The sequence below is a fragment of the Leptodactylus fuscus genome, chromosome 4 (genome assembly GCF_031893055.1).
Source record: "Leptodactylus fuscus isolate aLepFus1 chromosome 4, aLepFus1.hap2, whole genome shotgun sequence".
In the NCBI taxonomy this organism is placed as follows: domain Eukaryota; kingdom Metazoa; phylum Chordata; class Amphibia; order Anura; family Leptodactylidae; genus Leptodactylus; species Leptodactylus fuscus.
Genome location: NC_134268.1, coordinates 159,655,744 through 159,678,112, shown reverse-complemented (window position 1 = coordinate 159,678,112; position 22,369 = coordinate 159,655,744). Strand labels below are relative to the sequence as shown.

At 41.7% G+C, this 22,369-nt stretch overlaps 2 protein-coding genes across 2 annotated transcripts in view; one reads left to right on the top strand and one right to left on the bottom strand.

Annotated features, from left to right (window-relative positions):
* Nucleotides 1–22,369, bottom strand: part of TMEM108 (transmembrane protein 108) — a 515,125-nt gene that overhangs the window by 392,251 nt on the left and 100,505 nt on the right. The window lies entirely within an intron of this gene.
* Nucleotides 1–22,369, top strand: part of ACAD11 (acyl-CoA dehydrogenase family member 11) — an 80,404-nt gene that overhangs the window by 57,784 nt on the left and 251 nt on the right. The window contains exons 14-19 of the mRNA XM_075272234.1: nt 7,441–7,507; nt 10,286–10,371; nt 11,414–11,485; nt 18,853–19,007; nt 20,274–20,390; nt 20,952–21,061. Of these exons, the coding sequence (XP_075128335.1) occupies nt 7,441–7,507; nt 10,286–10,371; nt 11,414–11,485; nt 18,853–19,007; nt 20,274–20,390; nt 20,952–21,061 (607 nt within the window). The remainder of the gene's footprint in view (nt 1–7,440; nt 7,508–10,285; nt 10,372–11,413; nt 11,486–18,852; nt 19,008–20,273; nt 20,391–20,951; nt 21,062–22,369) is intronic.

Sequence of the window (22,369 nt, the reverse complement as noted above, 5' to 3'; positions counted from 1 at the left end):
CATTGTAATAATCCGTTGTTTGTCTTCAGTATATCTTTCAGATATATTCTTTGCTAACATATGCTAACTAACATACTAAGCTATTAGCGGGAATTTCTGGAAACCGTTCTCATTTTTATGAAATGACAATTATGTTCCTTTGGTGTGAAGTTTGGACAGATTATAAGACCTGCTTTGTTTTTGCAGGACAAATGAAATCTTTCTTCCTTGGCTTTATAAATTGTCTTTTAATATAAAAACATTTTAGGGGCAGATTTTAATTTCTTTTGTTTTCTTCAATAGTTGGTTGTATGTATGATAGATGAGGTGCAAACCCTGGATTTGCCACATAACATTGGAGTGGTGGTCTTCTGTGGTGATTGTTGATGATAAACTGCTATTCCATCATTACTTATGAGGTTTTATATCATATCATGTAATCTTTATTCTGTGGATCAGTATGATTACATGATTTTTTTTTTTCATTTCTATTTCATTTTTAGAGATATGGTAGCCATACATTTATGCCTTTGTTTTTTAGTAGCAAGTAGAGATGAGCGAACACTAAAATGTTCGAGGTTCGAAATTCGATTCGAACAGCCGCTCACTGTTCGAGTGTTCGAATGGGTTTCGAACCCCATTATAGTCTATGGGGAACATAAACTCGTTAAGGGGGAAACCCAAATTCGTGTCTGGAGGGTCACCAAGTCCACTATGACACCCCAGGAAATGATACCAACACCCTGGAATGACACTGGGACAGCAGGGGAAGCATGTCTGGGGGCATAAAAGTCACTTTATTTCATGGAAATCCCTGTCAGTTTGCGATTTTCGCAAGCTAACTTTTCCCCATAGAAATGCATTGGCCAGTGCTGATTGGCCAGAGTACGGAACTCGACCAATCAGCGCTGGCTCTGCTGGAGGAGGCGGAGTCTAAGATAGCTCCACACCAGTCTCCATTCAGGTCCGACCTTAGACTCCGCCTCCTCCGGCAGAGCCAGCGCTGATTGGCCGAAGGCTGGCCAATGCATTCCTATGCGAATGCAGACTTAGCAGTGCTGAGTCAGTTTTGCTCAACTACACATCTGATGCACACTCGGCACTGCTACATCAGATGTAGCAATCTGATGTAGCAGAGCCGAGGGTGCACTAGAACCCCTGTGCAAACTCAGTTCACGCTAATAGAATGCATTGGCCAGCGCTGATTGGCCAATGCATTCTATTAGCCCGATGAAGTAGAGCTGAATGTGTGTGCTAAGCACACACATTCAGCACTGCTTCATCAAGCCAATACAATGCATTAGCCAGTGCTGATTGGCCAGAGTACGGAATTCGGCCAATCAGCGCTGGCCAATGCATTCTATTAGCCCGATGAAGTAGAGCTGAATGTGTGTGCTAAGCACACACATTCAGCACTGCTTCATCAAGCCAATACAATGCATTAGCCAGTGCTGATTGGCCAGAGTACGGAATTCGGCCAATCAGCGCTGGCTCTGCTGGAGGAGGCGGAGTCTAAGGTCGCTCCACACCAGTCTCCATTCAGGTCCGACCTTAGACTCCGCCTCCTCCGGCAGAGCCAGCGCTGATTGGCCGAAGGCTGGCCAATGCATTCCTATGCGAATGCAGACTTAGCAGTGCTGAGTCAGTTTTGCTCAACTACACATCTGATGCACACTCGGCACTGCTACATCAGATGTAGCAATCTGATGTAGCAGAGCCGAGGGTGCACTAGAACCCCTGTGCAAACTCAGTTCACGCTAATAGAATGCATTGGCCAGCGCTGATTGGCCAATGCATTCTATTAGCCCGATGAAGTAGAGCTGAATGTGTGTGCTAAGCACACACATTCAGCACTGCTTCATCAAGCCAATACAATGCATTAGCCAGTGCTGATTGGCCAGAGTACGGAATTCGGCCAATCAGCGCTGGCCAATGCATTCTATTAGCCCGATGAAGTAGAGCTGAATGTGTGTGCTAAGCACACACATTCAGCACTGCTTCATCAAGCCAATACAATGCATTAGCCAGTGCTGATTGGCCAGAGTACGGAATTCGGCCAATCAGCGCTGGCTCTGCTGGAGGAGGCGGAGTCTAAGGTCGCTCCACACCAGTCTCCATTCAGGTCCGACCTTAGACTCCGCCTCCTCCGGCAGAGCCAGCGCTGATTGGCCGAAGGCTGGCCAATGCATTCCTATGCGAATGCAGACTTAGCAGTGCTGAGTCAGTTTTGCTCAACTACACATCTGATGCACACTCGGCACTGCTACATCAGATGTAGCAATCTGATGTAGCAGAGCCGAGGGTGCACTAGAACCCCTGTGCAAACTCAGTTCACGCTAATAGAATGCATTGGCCAGCGCTGATTGGCCAATGCATTCTATTAGCCCGATGAAGTAGAGCTGAATGTGTGTGCTAAGCACACACATTCAGCACTGCTTCATCAAGCCAATACAATGCATTAGCCAGTGCTGATTGGCCAGAGTACGGAATTCGGCCAATCAGCGCTGGCCAATGCATTCTATTAGCCCGATGAAGTAGAGCTGAATGTGTGTGCTAAGCACACACATTCAGCACTGCTTCATCAAGCCAATACAATGCATTAGCCAGTGCTGATTGGCCAGAGTACGGAATTCGGCCAATCAGCGCTGGCTCTGCTGGAGGAGGCGGAGTCTAAGGTCGCTCCACACCAGTCTCCATTCAGGTCCGACCTTAGACTCCGCCTCCTCCGGCAGAGCCAGCGCTGATTGGCCGAAGGCTGGCCAATGCATTCCTATGCGAATGCAGACTTAGCAGTGCTGAGTCAGTTTTGCTCAACTACACATCTGATGCACACTCGGCACTGCTACATCAGATGTAGCAATCTGATGTAGCAGAGCCGAGGGTGCACTAGAACCCCTGTGCAAACTCAGTTCACGCTAATAGAATGCATTGGCCAGCGCTGATTGGCTAATGCATTCTATTAGCCCGATGAAGTAGAGCTGAATGTGTGTGCTAAGCACACACATTCAGCACTGCTTCATCAAGCCAATACAATGCATTAGCCAGTGCTGATTGGCCAGAGTACGGAATTCGGCCAATCAGCGCTGGCTCTGCTGGAGGAGGCGGAGTCTAAGGTCGGACCTGAATGGAGACTGGTGTGGAGCGATCTTAGACTCCGCCTCCTCCAGCAGAGCCAGCGCTGATTGGCCGAATTCCGTACTCTGGCCAATCAGCACTGGCTAATGCATTGTATTGGCGTGATGAAGCAGTGCTGAATGTGTGTGCTTAGCACACACATTCAGCTCTACTTCATCGGGCTAATAGAATGCATTGGCCAGCGCTGATTGGCCGAATTCCGTACTCTGGCCAATCAGTGCTGGCCAATGCATTCTATTAGCTTGATGAAGCAGAGTGTGCACAAGGGTTCAAGCGCACCCTCGGCTCTGATGTAGCAGAGCCGAGGCTGCACAAGGGTTCAAGCGCACCCTCGGCTCTGATGTAGGAGAGCCGAGGGTGCACTTGAACCCTTGTGCAGCCTCGGCTCTGCTACATCAGAGCCGAGGGTGCGCTTGAACCCTTGTGCACACTCTGCTTCATCAAGCTAATAGAATGCATTGGCCAGCACTGATTGGCCAGAGTACGGAATTCGGCCAATCAGCGCTGGCCAATGCATCCCTATGGGAAAAAGTTTATCTCACAAAAATCACAATTGCACACCCGATAGAGCCCCAAAAAGTTATTTTTAATAACATTCCCCCCTAAATAAAGGTTATCCCTAGCTATCCCTGCCTGTACAGCTATCCCTGTCTCATAGTCACAAAGTTCACATTCTCATATGACCCGGATTTGAAATCCACTATTCGTCTAAAATGGAGGTCACCTGATTTCGGCAGCCAATGACTTTTTCCAATTTTTTTCAATGCCCCCAGTGTCGTAGTTCCTGTCCCACCTCCCCTGCGCTGTTATTGGTGCAAAAAAGGTGCCAGGGAAGGTGGGAGGGGAATCGAATTTTGGCGCACTTTACCACGTGGTGTTCGATTCGATTCGAACATGGCGAACACCCTGATATCCGATCGAACATGTGTTCGATAGAACACTGTTCGCTCATCTCTAGTAGCAAGTAGTGAAACGTCACAAAAACTATATAAATTTTGCATAACCATAATCATATTGACCTACAGAAAAATGTTAGGATAAAAAGGCAGCATTCAAGTGGAGTATTTGGACTTGTGTTCTTATAATCAGTCAGGGGTTCCAGTAGTCAGACCCTATCGATCAGCAAAATATTACCAGTCCTGGTTATAGAGGATAATTGTAAATAGTTGGAATATCCATTAGTATATATGGTATCAGGGTAATTGTCCCAGTCACCATATTAAAGGTGTTTTGTGGGGAAAGGAAGTTAAAAATATAGAAAAGAATACTGACGCTAGGTTCACACCTGCGTTCATGTCTCCGTTCTACGGTTTCTGTCTTCTGCATGGCAGAAGACGGAAACCATAGACCGGGTCCGGCCGTGAGCGGCGGTGAGCGTTTTAGGCTCTCCGTCGCGAAACCGGATTTTTTAATCCAGACACAGAGTACTGCATGTCCGACTCTGTGTCCGGATTCTAAAACCCGGTTTCGCGGCGGAGAGCGCAAAACGCTCACTGCCGCTCACGGCCGGACAGCTTTCTCACCCATTCAAATGAATGGGTGAGAAAGTCTCCTGCAGGCTTCCGTCTCCTGCATCTGTTTTATGCAGGAAACGGAAACCTGCAATAAGGACAGATGAACGCTGATGTGAACGAGCCCTTAGTGACCTTTCACCACCTCCATCAATTCAAGTATATTATATCCATCATGTCTCGCTCCATCCACCAACGTCACGTTGCACCACAGACTGTCCATGAGTTGGCAGATGCTTTAGTTCTGGTTTGGGAGGAGATCCCTCAGGAGACCATCCGCAACCTCATCAGGAGCATGCGCAGGCGTTGTAGGGAGGTCATATAGGCACGTGGAGGCCACACACACTACTGAGCCTCATTTTGACATGTTTTAAGAACATTACAACAAAGTTGGATCAGCCTGTAGTGTGCTTTTCCACTTTTTAATTTTGGGGGTGACTCCTAATCCAGGCCTCCATTGGTTAATACATTTGATTTCCATTGATGATTTTTGTGTGATTTTGTTGTCATCACATTCAACTTTGTACAGAACAAAGTATTCAATGAGAATATTTCATTCAATCAGATCTAGGATGTGTTATTTGAGTGATCCCTTTATTTTTTTGAGCAGTATATAAAATGCTACTTGCAGATCGCACTACAATTCACACGTGACAGGTTCCCTTTAAAGAAAACTAATTTGAGACATCACAAAGTTCACATAACGGAAACAGTGTAATGTAATTACAATTGTTTATTCATCTAGTATTCCAGTATGCTTGAAGCAAAATTTCACTTAAAAGAAATGCTTAATATATGTATTTTCCCAACTATAACCAGACTACGCCTCACATCTGGTTTGTTTTATGTTTCTGTTATTTTTTTCCCAATACAAATGCAGTGAAAACTGTGATCAATTACCATTGGTTAGTAGTGTAGATAGAAATCAGATTTCTCCTTAGTAGATAAACTGTTGGACTAGTAATACTCCCTTCCATAGACTTTTCCTTTTGCCATCAGTTGCCCTGTGTAATGTTGGAATGTGTACACATTCGGAAATCTGGCTTTTGTCTTGTAACAGTCATTTCTCATTTACCAGAACTGTGTAAACTCCCTACTGGCTTCAATATTTTGACATTGCCCGGAGATGCCTTGGGGAATTCTAATTGTCCAGTTGCAGGGAAAAAAATCTTTCCAACCACCTATACCTTTAATATCAAATTTAGTTTTTTTTTGTTTTGTTTTGTTTTTTTAACTTGAATAAAGGGGTCAGAAATGAATTTATAGCAAAAAAAATCTGTTATGAAAAGCAAATGTAAAAAGGAAGGATTAATTGAGACATGTAATAGAATGCTTGTTCCATATGTAATAAACTCTATTACACCCATAATCTTTTTATTCCTCACAAACTTTCTTTTATTGGGATCAAAGGAACATGGCTGACACCCTCAGAGACTGCCTCACCTGCTTTGTTCCTCTATGGTGTTCTCCAGTTCTCGTACACTCCCCACCCCAACAACAAACTGGTGGAGGTGTTGGCCTTCCCCTGTCTGACAAGTGCTTTTTCACCCCAATCCAACCGCTACCTGCTCTCACCCTGCCCTCTTTTTTGAAGTGTCATTTGGAGATTAGAGGGCATCATATACTGACCGCCAGGACCTGCCACTAATTTCATCGATCACTTCACCACTTAGCTAATGTACTTCCTCTCCACTGACACCTCCACTATCATCATCATCCTCATGGGCGATTTCATCATCTCTATTGGCTCAAACCACCATTCTGCTTCAAAACTGCTATTTCTCTCTAACTCCTTTGGTCTTACTTCCTCCTTGTTCTCAGTGCTCCTCCTCTGCCACTCACACAGGGACACTCACACTGGACCTCATCTTCACTTGCCTCCTTTTCTCTATCCAACCTTTCTAACTCTCATACCATGCTCTTTGACCACAATGTACTAAATTTTTCCTTCTCCATAGCCACCCAGCAAATGCTCTCGCCCCCTCCTCCAGTCCACCCTAAACTCTGCTGCCCACTTAATCCACCTCTCACTGTTTTTCATCAGCCGCTCCCCTCAGCTAACCCCTTCACAGGCTACTCATTGCTCAATGAATAGAGTTTAAAATGTTAACATTGACATAAAAAGCCATCCACAACCTGTCCCCTCCATACATCTCTGACCTTCTCTGTCTCTCTACATGTCCACACGTAACCTCTGATCCTCTTAAGACCTCCTACTCCTACTCCTAGGCTTTGCAGGCAGGACCCTCTATCCCACCATTCCTGTTGGTCACTGTTGGTATTTTACTTGCTTTGTGTATTTTATGTAAAGCACCATGTTATGTATAGCACCATTGCATTAATGGTGGTCTAAAAATAAATAATGATAATACAGGCATATAAAATATAATTTGTGTCATTTGACTTGTCCACTTACACCCCATACAGAGAATAAGGACCACAAGTAGAGCGAAAAATCGTGACAATTATAACATAATATAGTTAACTTGCCCTTATGATGTTTATTAGTGTAAAGGTTTCATCAAAAATATTATAGGTAAATTATTTAGAACATTTTTTATCAAATTAGCTTCACAGATTTAGTAAAATGGTCTAAAAGCAAAACTTTCTAAGTTTTCTCATAGCAACCAATCCCCGCACAGCTTTCATTTTGTTTTCTGTTTTTAAAAAATTAAAGCTACATTGCAATTGGTTGCTATGGGCAACAAAGACATTTTTGCTTTTAGACCATTTGAATAAATCCACCCCAGTGTCTTCATATATTTCGGTTACTCATTTTGATGCCTCATTTTCATTTTTCTCCCCTTTTCTATAGGTGCTGGAAACCCCAATTGCAAAATAGCAATTGTAATGGGTAAAACAGAAAATGGCTCCTCTTCCAGGTACATATTAATAGAAACCTATTGTTGTATCTATTCTATATAAACATGTTTATGGAAAGAAAACATTTTGAAAGGGGTCAGGAATTTACCGTAACTTTAAAAAATATTACATACATCCCATAAATATCACACAGCTGACATCCTCACCTATCATTAGGAAAACAAATTTTGTCTCATGTGGTACCTAAAGCCTAGCATAACCCAACCACAGCCAACAAATAGGGAAAGGGAAGGGAAAAGCACAGCCCACCCACTCAGTCGTAATTCATGGTAACACCTTTGATCCGGGATGACTATTGCACGGACTTGTAGGAACTCATCGGCTTTGAGGCGAGATAACCACAGGAAGGATGATATCCAGCAAAAGACCATTCCCGGTAATAAAACATAATTTTTTATTAATTCAACATCTTACAAAAGCTAAAAAATATGGGAGAAAAAAAAGGAAAAAAAAAAACATATGCGTACACAGCGCCCGACTCACGCATTTCGGAGATTATCTCCTTAATCATAGCCTGACACTCCGAACTTCCTGTTGCCGTATAAAACCACTTAATCAAAAAAACACCTCAGTGAAAACGCTGAACAACAACCTATTGACCCATTAAGATACAATAAATGTGACAAATAACAGACACAAAAAACACAATATAACTAATCAAAACTCAAAAGATACAATGAAGACATCTGTTTTTTGTCCCATTTATTGTATCTTAATGGGTCAATATGGGTCTTACGTGTCTGTTTGATTAAGTGGTTTTATAAGGCAACAGGAAGTTCTGAGTGTCAGGCTATGACTAAGGAGATCATCTCCGAAACGCGTGAGCCGGGCGCTGTGTATGCACATGGGGTTTTTTTGTCTTCATTATATCTTTTGTTGTGTAACACTGCCACAGAACCCAAATGTGTCCCTTAGGTCTTCAGTGTCAGCCTTCGGTCTTCTTACAGCATGCACTCCTGCTGTGGCCTGGCCTTAGGTCCACACCAGGACTCTGTAGATGAACATTCTTGAGAAATGGGACAGAGACTCCCTATCTCTGGACAAGAAATTATTTCTATTCTCTCAAACAGTTCTGTCCTTACTCTGGTGGAAGACTAATAGTGGTCCCTTCTGGATCCAGTCCAGGGGGGTGGAGAGGTATTGTGAAAGACCTTTTTTGTCAAGGTCAATGCTGTCAGACCGAAAGAGGACTGTCTTCAAATCCAAAGAAACTAATGAGCATCAAAACAGTTTTGCTAACATCTGTTCCTAAGCTGACAGGAAGAAATGTAGAGTGTTTTCAGAAAACACTACAGTAGTTTCCCACATAAACAGAGGAAATTCTGCACTGTCTATAACTCTGGAGATATTTCAGATAACAGACCAGAACCGCTCCTTCCTGGCGGCACTTTAATTAAAAGAATGCAACAATTAGATAGTGGACTACTTAAGCAGGTTCAGGCCAGCCCAAGCAGAATGGTGCTTAAACAAGACAATATTCAACAAGATCACAAGATTATGGGACATGCCAGAAATAGGCTTGTTTTCAGCACAAGCAAACTGAAACTGGAAATTGGCATATGCCTTCTCTCCTTGGTCTGTTACCATGAGTCATAAAGAAAAATAGAGACAACAGTAAGTGTCATACAGATTTTGGCCCAGGAGAGCATGATTCAACTTGGTTACAGAAGATATTGGTTGCAGATCCATGACTTCTCCTGTAGCAAAAGGATCTTCTGTCCTAGGGCCCAGTTTACCATTGAAAGTAAAGAATTTACATATCTCAGCACGGATACTGAGTGGTCTTTCCTAAAACATGGACATCTGTCTGACAAAGTTGTCTACACTTTACTAAACGGTTTGGACAAGGGTTTAGCTTTATCTACCATCAAGGTGCAGATTTCAGGTCTTAGTGCCCTGTTTCAGATGATCATAGCTGATATAACTCAGGAGGTCATGCAGATCACATAATCTGGACGGGATGCTGCATCATGTAACCTGCTCCTGCAGCTCCACGACCTTGCAGCGTCCGATGCCAACTGCCTGGACATATATAGTCAATAGACGGTCAGTATCTGGTTAAGCGTATTGAAACTGAAGTAGTCGACCAAGTAAACAGACTTTTAGGCTAAGGCCACATGTAGCGAGCTGCAGCCAAAAAAAAATGCTGCAGAAAAGATTGCAGCAGAAAAGCATTGCATTTTTCCCAGTGTTTTCCACAGAAAATCAAAACAGTTTTCCTGTACGGACTTTCTGCTTATATAATACTTATATGGAAAACACCAGCGTTTCTGTAGGTATAATTGACATGCCATTATTTAAAACCGCATAATTTCCGCTGTGGATTTCTTTTCTGCAACGTGTGGATGGGATTAGGCAGAATCCCATCCACTTTGCAAATAATGTAATATGCTTTGCTTTCGCTAAGTGGTGCCTGGCACTTGTAAATGGCTAATACTTCTGGCAAAATTCTGAGTTGGCAATCTCCGGCATTCTTGTAGAGGTTAACAGAGTACCGTAATGCCCGCACCTATGCACTATGGTGTCCTATTCATGTAGAGCATTTGAAAGAACTCGTGGGCCTCTGTTCTGTGTATAGAGGATAAATGTCATTGGTGGGAAACCCTTTAAGATTCTCTCAAACTTGGTCTAGTACCTGTATCACATAAACATGACTATGGTCTAATAATGCTATTAGGTTTAAGGAGGTAGTTCAATTTAGTCTGAACTATAACATTTATAATTGTACAATGTCTTCTGTTACATCATACTGTGCCTCAAATAGTATTATTTTTCAGATATAAGAAGCACAGCATGATCCTTGTTCCCATGAACACACAAGGTGTAGAGATTGTCAGAGCGCTGAAAGTGTTTGGATACGAAGGTAATGATGAAAATGATAGAATTGCTCACATTATTTTGTTGCTATAGAACCTGAGAGTGGTTCTGATGCTTTGTTTAGTGCCAATAATTATCAGATCTATGTCTCCTTTAACAGTAAGTCTAGAAGTAAAATGATAGTTAAGGGCTAGTTCACACGTAGTTATTTGGAGCCGGTCATTTCCTTTTTCCTGCTCTATCTTGACTTAGATTCCGTGGTGTCTGTGTCAAGATAATCCCTCTGGACTTGGCCCATTAATTTGGGCCTAGTCCAGAGCGGAAAGCTGCAACTGTCGGAAGCCGCGGCAGACACATTCAGGTCCAGATTCTGACACAGCTTCCCGCGTCAAAATCTGGACCAAATAACTACTTGTGAACTAGCCCTTAAGGTTCAGTTTCCATCATTACAAAAGTCAATCTGGGCAGATTCTTTTACCCATTGCACACTGCCATAAATAATGCCTATATTCTGCTGAAAGGGTCTACAGGGCACTGGCAAAGATATTAATGTCTTCACAGAAAGGTTAATACCAGACTTGCTTCTTTTGTAAAGGAAGCTATTATAATAGGAATATAATATTTTAATTCAATGCCTAAATTCATGTTTCATAAGTTACAATCACATAGGTCTAAATGTCCTGACTTAGGGTGCATTCACACTACGTAACGCCAGCATGTATCACAGCCATACACGCCAGCGCTACAGCAGGGCTGCCGGACACTTCCTATTCATTTCTATGGGAGCTGGCATGCGAGCGCTCCCCATAGAAATGAATGGACTGCTTTTTTCCATTCATTTCTATGGGGAGCGCTCGCATGCCGGCTCCCATAGAAATGAATGGGAAGTGTTCGGCAGCCCTGCTGTAGCGTCGGCGTGTACGGCTGTGATACACGCTGGCGTTACGTAGTGTGAATGCACCCTATTGGGAATACAATTTATCACTCCACACCCATTACATAATGGATTCAGCCAACACTGAGACTTGTTGCGTCTTTGTTTTCTCACTAGTTCTGTTTTGCGGCACTTAACATGTATATTTTTTCAGATACACCACATGGAGGACACTTTGAAGTACACTTCAATAATGTGAGAGTTCCCGTAAATAACCTGATTCTGGGTAAGTTGTAAGTTATTATGTAGCGAGAAATTAGAGCGTGCTCTGTTTTTTTTTTTCCATTGGAACAAAGCTGTTATAATTGTTTTGCTGGCTTTGTTTGTGCTGAAGTTTTTAACGCTGTAGAAGTTATTAGCAATTCTGCATGAGAAGTCAGCCAAGTCACAGACTAATTCTGGAAATCCCCTTTCATGAAGAAGAAAGGAAGCTAGAGCCAAATTGTTAAGTGGCGATATTAAAAATACTTGTGTTCTGCATATCTTACAATACAGACTGATGGAATGTAGTTTCCGCCAAAATACACCCAATGATGTAACCGGACACTAAAATCTGATTGTATTATCTTTTGCTTGCCATAAATCTCTTCTCTAAAGCAAGTGGTGGTGTTTTTGCAAGTAACAATGCTCTAATATAGTCATCTCATATCACTCAATCCGTGCGGAGGGACTCCTGTAACTTTCCAAAAAGAGATTCTGTAGCTGCTGAGGTATTATAAGGTTCAGAAAGAGGGCAAGGACCCCTCTATAGCTTCTAAATATATTTCCCTCCTTAAAGTTGATCTTAAAATTATTCTCTAAGATCCTCGCCACTCACCTCACTTTATTCATTAGGACCAAGCAGGCTTTAAAGGAATTCTATCATTAGAAACCCTTTTTACAATAAATACGCATAGGAATAGCCTTATGAAAGGCTATTCTTCTCTTACCTTAATTATTCTGATTCGCGCCGCCATTCCTGAGGAATTTCGTCTTTCTTCCTTATGCAAATGAGTTTTCTTGCAGCACTGGGGGCGTCCCCAGTACTGCTTGAAAACTTTCCAGCGTTGGCCTGTCTTTTTCACCGCCTCTGCCTTCTTTTCTCACCCTCCTCTTCTCTAGGTCTAAAGGCGCCGAATGCGGTCTGCCATTTTCCTGTGGCCTCTCCCATTCGGCCACAGGTAAATGGCCGACGGACATGCGCAGTCAGTGCTTTTGGACACAAGCAGACTGTGTAAGCTGCCACAATAAAATGGCCACAGACATGCACAGTCAGCTCTGCCCAAAGCTGATGGCAGAGTTGACTGCGCATGCCTAGGATTTTGAAGACCAGGACGGAAGAAGACGTGGCGGAGAGGCATTCCAGAAGAAGATGAGGCGGCGCTGGAGATTTCTCAATCAGCATTGGGATGCCCCCCAGTGCTGCGAGAAAAATCATTTGCATATAGAAGAAAACTGGGAATATCACCGCAACAGAGGCACAGAGAAGACTTCTAAAGGTAGGAGAAAAATAGCCTTTCTTAAGGCTATTCCTACATGTTAGTCTTAAAAAATGGGATTCTAATGATAGAATCCCTTTAAGGATGTCTAATGTCTGTCAGAATGGGATACACTCTTTAGTCTGACTTATAGAAGAGAATCCCTAACTCCTTTGAAGAATTGGACAATACTGGAGAAGACCAGAGTCAAAAATCTAGTGACATTAAACCCTCCACTTCTCTAGACCAGTAGTTCAAAACCAGGTACCCTTAGGGCTAGTTCACACGTGAACTGCCCGCGCGGGTTTTGACACAGAGAGAGACGCGGCGAGCCGCGTCTCTCTCTTGTCAAAACCCGCCCGCCGCGACCATCGCTGTCGCGGCTTAACCCTCTGCTGTCGGCTCAAATGAATGAGCCGACATAGGAGGGAGCTGCCGGGGGCGGAAGCCGCGCGGCTGAGCCTGCGCGGCTTCCGCCTGAAGAAAGGACATGTCCTTTCTTTTCTCCGCTAGCAGCAGCTCGCCGCTAGCGGAGAACAGAAGCCCGGCGGTCTCCATAGACCACCATTAAGGGGAGGTTTTGGACGCGAAATCCGCTGTCAAAAACCTCCCCTTATACTCACGTGTGAACTAGCCCTTACTCAGATAAATTCCATTTTTGTACCCTAAGTCAAAGTTACACTGCACCTTTTATAAGTACACATGAAGACATATTAAATACCCCCAATAATCTTGTGTACACTATGCAGTGCTGCCCCATACACAGAACCATATTTTGTTGCTGTATATTATCAACAATTACAGGTTTAATATATGGACTCTTTCATTTCTATGGCCCCATACACACATCAATAGTTTTAACAGAAATATGTCTGAGCCTCAAAATATGGACAACGTCCTATTCATGTTCATTTTTGCAGCTCCGTCTATTTGTTAAGGTCAGTGAAAAACACAGATGGTACTGACATATTAATCCATATGCCATTTGTTTTGAGGAGGGGGGGGTTTCAGCCTCATACACTCCACACATTCATGTGCATAAAGCCTTAGGCCGGGTTCACACGGAGTATTTTGGCTCATGATTTGGTATGTAGACGCCACGGGAGCTTTTGCGGGCCGTATACCCTCCCATTGTTTTCAATGGGAGCCGGTACCGTATACGCGGCGCTATTTTGCGGCCGCCGCAAATTCACGGCCGCAAAATAGCGCCGCGTATATGGCCCGCAAAAGCTCCTGTCCAAAGCATCTACGTACCAAATCACGAGCCAGAATACTCCGTGTGAACCTTGGGCCCAGACAACGAGGGACTTTTTAAGTATTTGTAGTCCTATTTCCTTGTTAATTTTATTTTTCACTTCTCATCGTCTCTGCCAAATAACAAAACAGTACTTAACGGAAGAACGTGTTGTTTTATGTGCCTTCTGATATACTACGTAGCCTTGTGGTTGCTGGTTATATATTGTGTATATACAGTATGTGTATTGTATTGCTTTGTTCTAATGGTATTCGTGTGTACCTTGGTAAACCTTTCAATAAGTCTTTCCTGTAAATGGCATGACTTTGCCAGTTTCCCACACATGCTTTTGCTTGCCATTGCTTTCACTTTTTAATTTGTAGATTTTGTAACATCCTTATTGAAATGAAACCTAATAGACATGTTAATGTGACTTCCACAGAAATGATGATGGCATTTAAAGGAATTGCAATTTGCATAAAGAGAAAATTCACACACATAAAAACTAGTTTTGGATGAGTTATAGAGTACCTGGAACCTAAGTGTGGAACAAACTACACACATTTCACCCCCCCCCCCCCCCAATACAAAATATAAACGTTGAATCGGGACTTCCAGTTCCAGCGTTGATATACAGTGAGGTATATTTCCCATGTTCTGGTTTCTTGGCCTGGACAGCACATTCTGCACCTATCATATCACCCCTTTTGCCTCTAAAATTGAGATTGCTGGTTCCCTGTTGCCTGTGGGTGCAAAATTGATGGATCGCTATATTTCATGGATGATATGGACAGTACAGTAATGAAGAACCCTTCTTCCTTGATGACACCACATTTGCAGTAAGCACCTGAGGTGAGCCTGGACAAGTCTGCACTGGCTCCATTGGTTGAGGAAAGTTTCTGTAAATTTTTGGCACTGAGGTTGCTGCTCTACTGGTCCTTGATCTTACCTCCTCCCTGTCTCAGACAGTACAAACTACTTTAAGTCTCCTCCAGACTATGGTCAAACAACATGAGGGATTTCTAAAAGAGGATGAACAATACCTTTCCAATGTGGAGGATGAGATCGATACTAGTGGCAGACATGAGTCGACGATTTCACATGTTTTTGAGTGCATAGAGGATCTGGAAAACCGCTCTTGATGTGACAAATTGCACATGGTGGGCTTACCGGAGAGAGTGTGCCAGTACAGGCCTTACAGTGTATTTGTGAATTGGACTTGCCTCAGGCCCTGGAATTGAATAAAGCTAAGCGGATGGAACGGGCCCATTGTGTAGGATTAGGGCCAGTTCACACGGAGTTAACACGCTCGCATTCTGGCACGTATATGCGTGTCAGAATGTGAGCGCTCAAAACAGATCCCATTCATTTCAATGGGTCGTTACGGGCGTATAATGCGCATAATTTTGAGGCCACAAAATTATGCATGCAAAATGACATGCGTTATACGCCTGTAACAACCCATTGAAATGAATGGGATCTGTTTTGAGCCCCAAGTAAGCACCACATGTAATAAATGGACCTCTGCTGTGTTATATGCACTGAGAATAATTGTGACAAGCACTGTGACTCACTAACAGACAAGCCTCGAAATAACTGAAAATCCTGTGACATTTTGATTGTACCAGAATGGGTTAGTTCTTTAAGAGCGCAGAAGCTAAGTCACCATATAGGACTGGAATTAGACCCGTCGCACTCCCCTGTTTAAAAGCCATCTCCAACACACTGTCAGCCGAGATGTGACTGTATCTGTCAATTTGGAATTACTAAAAATTCTTCTGAATCCCTTGTGTGTATAATTGTGCAACCCCAACTATGCCTTTAGCTTACACATCTGCCTTTTAACTTACGTTAGCACATGCATTTTAAGAAAATACTCATGTGTTTTGCGTTTTTAGTGTTAGTCATTCCCATTCATATAGGAAAAACAGAAGTCAACACAAGTAAAACCAGCATAGTATCCCTAGTATATGGGTGTGTTGTAGATAGAAACTATTCTGAAACATTCCGCATATGGTCAAGTTATATAATTTTCAGGAAATTAACTCATTTTGGATTATTTGACATCGTATACAAAAGTAGTCTCACAAAATTCTGAATAAAATACTCATAAAGAACACAGTGATGGCAGAAAACCTTTTACTGTATATACTCGAGTATAAGCCGAATTTTTCAGCACAGTTTTGTGCTGAAAAAGCCCCCCTCGGCTTATACTCGAGTCAGCAAAAAAAGAATTATGGAGGGGGTGAGTCTATGACCAGCTGCAATATCAATGTATAGAATCTCCCATAAAATAGTGGGGGAAAAAAAGAAGCTTTAAGAAAATAAAAGTTGTAAATCACTCCTTTCCCTAGAATACATGCAAAAGTAGAAAATTTATGTGAAACACATACACATTAGGTATCCCTGTGTCTGAAAGTGCCCGGTCTACTGAATATAGGGTATCTGCAGTGCTCCTGTTCTGTCGGGAAGGGGTTAATAGGAACACTGCAGATACCCTATATTCAACCAGGCTGAATTACAAGTGGGGGTAAAAAACCCAGTCCTCAAGCTCAGGGAAGGGGCAGACAGACAACCAAAACACCCACTCCCCTTTCCCAGCACCCAGCAACTACTGCACCCAAAAACGCCGACCGTTTTAATTTTTGAAATTTTCTAGTAGCTGCTGCATTTCCCTCCTCGGCTTATACTCGAGTCAATAAGTTTTCCCAGTTTTTTGTGGTAAAATTAGGGGCCTCGACTTAGATTCGGGTCGACTTATACTCGAGTATACATGGTAAGTCCTTTAATGCTATATGATGGATCTGTTCTTCATGAGTATTTTAATGCTCTATAATAGATATTTCTATCATATTGATCTCATGGGTACTGCCACAGCACCTGCAAGAACAATTACAGGAATCTGGTTAATTCACATTGACGCAACTTCCAGGGTCATTTTAACTCCTTAGATGTAGCAATCAAAAGCACCCACAGCATTTGTGTTAGACATTTCCATCTGTCAGCCTCTCTGCCACCTTGTGTCACAATTGTGCACTTTCTAGAGGTCTAAGGCCCCATTCACACGGGGGGCAAAAGGACGGATTTTGGCACCGACAGTGACGCGGGGAGCCGCATCACTCTCGGGCCAAAATCCGCCTGCCATAACTGTTGCAGCTTCGGACAGTCGCGGCTTCTCTCTCTGGAGCAGGCTCAAATGAATGGGCCAACTCCGGAGGTTGCTGCCGCGAGGCAGACGCCGCGGCTCCACGAGCCACGGAATCCACCTGATGAAAGGGCGGCTCACTTCTTTTTTCCGCTAGCACCAACATGCCGCTAGCAGAAAAAAGAACGCTAGTGGTCTCCATAGACCACCATTGTGAGGGGGCGGATTATGACGTGGATTCCGCGCCATAATCCACCCCCTCTGTGCCTGTGTGAACGGGCCCTAACAGTGGCTTCCAGGTCTGCCAGCTATGGACGCTCATTAGGTCCTGTTAATTGCAGTACAGAAATATTGCAATGTATTATACCTGTGATTGCATTTTCATGTGCCCTAGTGGGACTTCTAAAAATGTAAAAATAGTTTCAATAAAATGTTAAAAAAACATTTAGAAAAGTGTAAAAAAAAATGCCTCCACCCCCACGTTAGTATTTTAATTTTTGCTATAATACAGCAAAAAAAAAAAAAAAAGACCCAAGCTAAAGAATGATTATTTTATTTAATCCCACAGTGAGCAGGGTAAAAAATAAATAAGAATACCATACAGTATATAAAATTTAGCCATTTTTTTATCCAACAGCCATGTACAGCCATCTCCCCAACAGCAGAATTTAAATGATCAAAAAGTTTTATAGACCTGAAGAGTATACAGATAAAAATTAGAGTCTATCCTCAAAGAAACAAGCCCTCACACAGCATCATCTATGGAAAAATTAAAATTTTATGACTCTTAGAATATATAATACAAACACAGATTTTTCTTTTCTAAGAGTTTATTGGGTAAAAGTAGCAAAAAAACAATAAAAACAACTTTATGAGGATCTGTTCATACTTCCATCTGGCAGCTGTTTTTATGTTCTCTTTAAGAGCCAAAAAAATGGTAATGATTTTAGTATTACCTTTGGCAACAGTTTGCATCTATTCTATTAAAATACAAAATTAAAAAAGTTATAGATATCAGAATATTGCTACTCCAACAATTTTTTGTTTTGCAAAGTTTTTTTGTTGTTTTTTTTAAAGGGGTTTAAAAAAAAGTATATAAAATTTGTTTTCCCTGGAATTGTACCAACCCACATAATACAGGTGACCTATCATTTTGGCTGCATAGTGAACACTGTAAAGTCAGACAGGCAGTTTTTCTCCAATTCCATCCCATTCTGAATCTTTTTTACACCTGTCTAGTACATCGCAAAAATTAAGGGCTCATATGGCTCTGCGAATAGAAAAATGAAAAAAGTTATGGGGCTTGGAATGCAGGGAGTCAAAACAAAATTGAAAAATGGCTGTAGCTGGAAGGGGTTAAAGGAGCTCTATCATTGGCAAAAGTGGCATCCCCTGTTGTCCTGATGTTTTGCAGACCATGACAGGGGATCATAAGTCTCATTCCTCCGCCTACGTTGATAGTACGTTATCTATTTTCTTAGACCGTATTTGTATGCATTTTATTTATATATGTTATTCTCTTAAAGTTCCAGTCTAAACTTGAGAATAAGCTATGTTTAACAAAATATTGGTATTCAATGCGCAAGATTTATGCCAACTATTATTTCTTTAAATGGGTTATTACTGCGGTGACCTTCATTCTGAGATATTGTGTAAGATTCACTATATTCTTCAGTATTGGCTACATTAGACTATATTTATGCCACCCTGCATTGTGCAATAACATTTGTAATCTAATAACATTTTCTCCTTTCCAGGAGAGGGAAGAGGTTTTGAGATCGCTCAGGGTCGTCTTGGTCCTGGCCGCATACATCACTGCATGAGGACCATTGGAGCAGCTGAGAGTGCTCTTCAGCTTATGTGTGCCAGAGCGGCACAAAGAACAACTTTTGGGAAAAAACTATATCATCATGTAAGGAGAACTGAATTTCAGTGTTGTAATTTTTAGAGTATACATGGGCTAATCGTATAGAAGCACCACTTATAATTCTCTTTTTTTATGCATGGCCAAATCACTGGACCAACCTCCACCACTTTAGATCATTCCCCATTAAATCTTTTTTACTTTTTCAGCACATATTAGTCTTCAGTAATAACCTTTGAAGAGTGGCGGTGAGTCCCAGGTGGTCTTCCTGACTTCGATGGAATCCTCTGCACTTTTTCCTATGGAAAAACTGTGTACTTTTGCTAGTATTGCATAAGGCTGTAGTTCCTCTAGTATTAATCTTACTTATGAGCACAATAACAAGTTAAGGACCTATTATAGGTTAGTGGAATTGGTTACAACTCATGAAAATAAATTAGTCAAAGTAATATTAAGCAGACACCAGGACATGAGTGCTAACACTATCTGAAGGGCATTGCTTGTGTAAGATTCCAAAATACCCCTCCTTTGTTTTTGTCGTTTTTTTTTTACTACTTTTTTTTTTATTTTTTTTTATGTAGATTATGAGCCCCACATAGCGCTCACAATGTACATTTTACCCTATCAGTAAGTCTTTTTTTAATTTTTTTTTTTTTTTTTTAAATCCATGCACACACGTGGAGAGCATACCAACAAAAGCAGATGTTTTTTTGTCCCTGGCAGGATTTCAACCGAGGACACCAGCTCTGCAGCATGTGGCCCCTTTTTTTACAACCTCTTTTAAGCAGAATACCTTGAAATGAAACACTATTATTGTTTCCTGGTGTAAATTCCATATAAAGTGAATTTCTTTTACATATTTTCCAAGGAAAATGTTCTGGTGTACAACCACAAATACTCTGCTTCCCTATCAATTCAATGGGATTCAAACACTTTTTCCTCTTGCTGATGCTGAAATAGGATTATAGATTTTAGTCTCCTATATGAAATATGAGTATGTGGTAGATGGTTATAAAAATAAGCAAACAATATTCTACAATTTGCTTATTGGTAGATACAATAGAAACTTTGAGGGCAAGTGGGTTAATTTAGATGTATGGTGTGTACAAAGCATTATAGAATCAGTAAAGGTAGAGAGATGGGATGGCATGGTAAATGACGTGATGTCGAGGTCGTACATTATTGTTTCCTGTAATAAGCAGCATGTTGTTCACTTCCCAGTCATGTAATTTATATTGACTTTTGTAACATGGTTTACAGGAAGGCCATTCACATAGATAAACAAATGTGGTCCTTGTGTTTCTCTTCATGCAGGAAGTGGTCGCACACTGGATAGCTGAGAGTCGCATCGCAATTGAACAAGCCAGATTGCTCACTCTGAGAGCAGCAAAAGCCATAGACACAGTTGGTAGTGCAAAGGCTCGGAAAGAGGTAAAAGTTATAGTTATATAAACTCTGCTCTAAATAATGTTAATATTACAAATTGTACTGGATAAATGAAAAAAAAAGTTAACATGACACAAAAACAACCCCTTACCATATGTCATATTACAACATATGGACATATGGATTTCATAGAGGAGGTTCTACCATTCCACTCTTGACTTTGGCTCAAAAAAATGAAGTAAAATCTGCAACAAAAACACAGCGTTTTTCCATAATATGGGGACTTAGCCTAAAAGCCACACAGTTCTTTCTATGGTGGACAGGATTCTAGGTGTACAAGAGAGGTTATCCAGATAAAAAGTATTTTCTCTGTCCTCTTGGTTACAGTTCAGTCCAACAGTCCATCCTTGGGATCATATAAGAAATGGAGGCCCTAAGACATTAGCTAGCTGTCTGGACCCTAAAATGTATCCATGCCTAAAAATCGTTCTTCATATGAAATCGTTCTGCATATGAAACACTAAAAACACTAGTACATCCTAAATGTCTTATTGTGTTCATATACTCTAGTTTTCTGATGTACGTAAGATTTTTTTTCCCTTGCAGATTGCAATGATTAAGGTTGTGGCACCTAGAATGGCATGCCAAGTCGCTGACCGGGCAATCCAAGTATTTGGAGGAGCTGGAGTATCTCAGGATTTTCCACTGGCTTTCATGTAAGTGGTTGTTTCTGTTAATGTAAAATTGTTTATACACAGATAGATACAGCTCAAAATGTGAATGTCCTGTTTGTATTCTTGTTGCTTTTTCTTTTTCTTCTTTTTTTATCCTCTTCCCATTGCAAGCGATTTTCGTTTTTTACTCCTTGTCTTTAAAACCCCATAACTTTTCTTATTTTTGCGTTCACAAAGCCATATGAGGGTTTAATGTTTGCGGGATAAATAGATTTTTATAATGATACCACTTAATATTCAGTGACATAGTAAAAAGATGGCTGGATTGTTTGATATTGAAATTCAAAAGACTGTCTTAAGTGTACTGTGTACTCCATCCCACTAGGACTTCAATAAGGGGCGGTAAAAAGTTTTTGGACACGGGGATACCTAATATGTTTCAGCATTTTTATTTATTTTTTTAACTTTTATGTGTGTTCTATGGAAAAGGGTGTGAGTTTAATTTTTAATTCAATGCATTACAAAATACCATTACTTGTATTAGAGATTGCATAGATGAGCTTGTTGTATAAAAATTACCAAGACAAGCCTGGGAGCGTTCAATAGGCTTACGTCTGTCATAGCAACGAATTGCATTGGATCTTGTTTCAGGGACGATCCTCCCCAAAATATTGGTGACCATGCGCCGACGGGAACATGGCACTTGGCCAGTTTTGATTGAGGCCTAGTGGCCTTAATGTCTGCTATCAATACGGGCACTGATACTAAGAGGCTGCCATATTTAGATATGCCACATCCGTTGTAATAGTTTGACGGATGGCCGAAAGGGGTTAAGAAACTTTGGTAAATTGAATCTAACCTTCCAAAAGCAATGGTTTGGAAATCACAGCATGTCTACTGCGTATATTTTTCCGCAATGTGTGGATGAGATCCACTTTACGGTGACTGTAAAACGCTGCTTTTTTTTTTTTTGTCTCACAGCATTTACAGCATGTGGGGAGCCAAGCCTTAAATCAATTTTTATTCCATATGGAAGTGAGTTACTTGGTGCAGTGAGGGCTCTGTCAATCGTCTCAGAAGTGGGACGTCAGAACAATAGCACAGCATGACCAGATTCAATACCACCAGAGACAGTACAAAAAGGAAGTGACCACACGCCCACTTTTGTTCTCTGTAGATCATAAAAAGATGACTGTTAAATTATTATTATTATTTTTTTTACTTTTGTTGCAGTCTTATTGCAGGTTCAAGGTTTGAGCACGGTTTTGCCATATGATAAAAATAAGTTTCTTTTCTCCTGGGTGACACTTGAAGAGAATAAAAAGTAAATCTATTAAAAAAAAAAAAAAA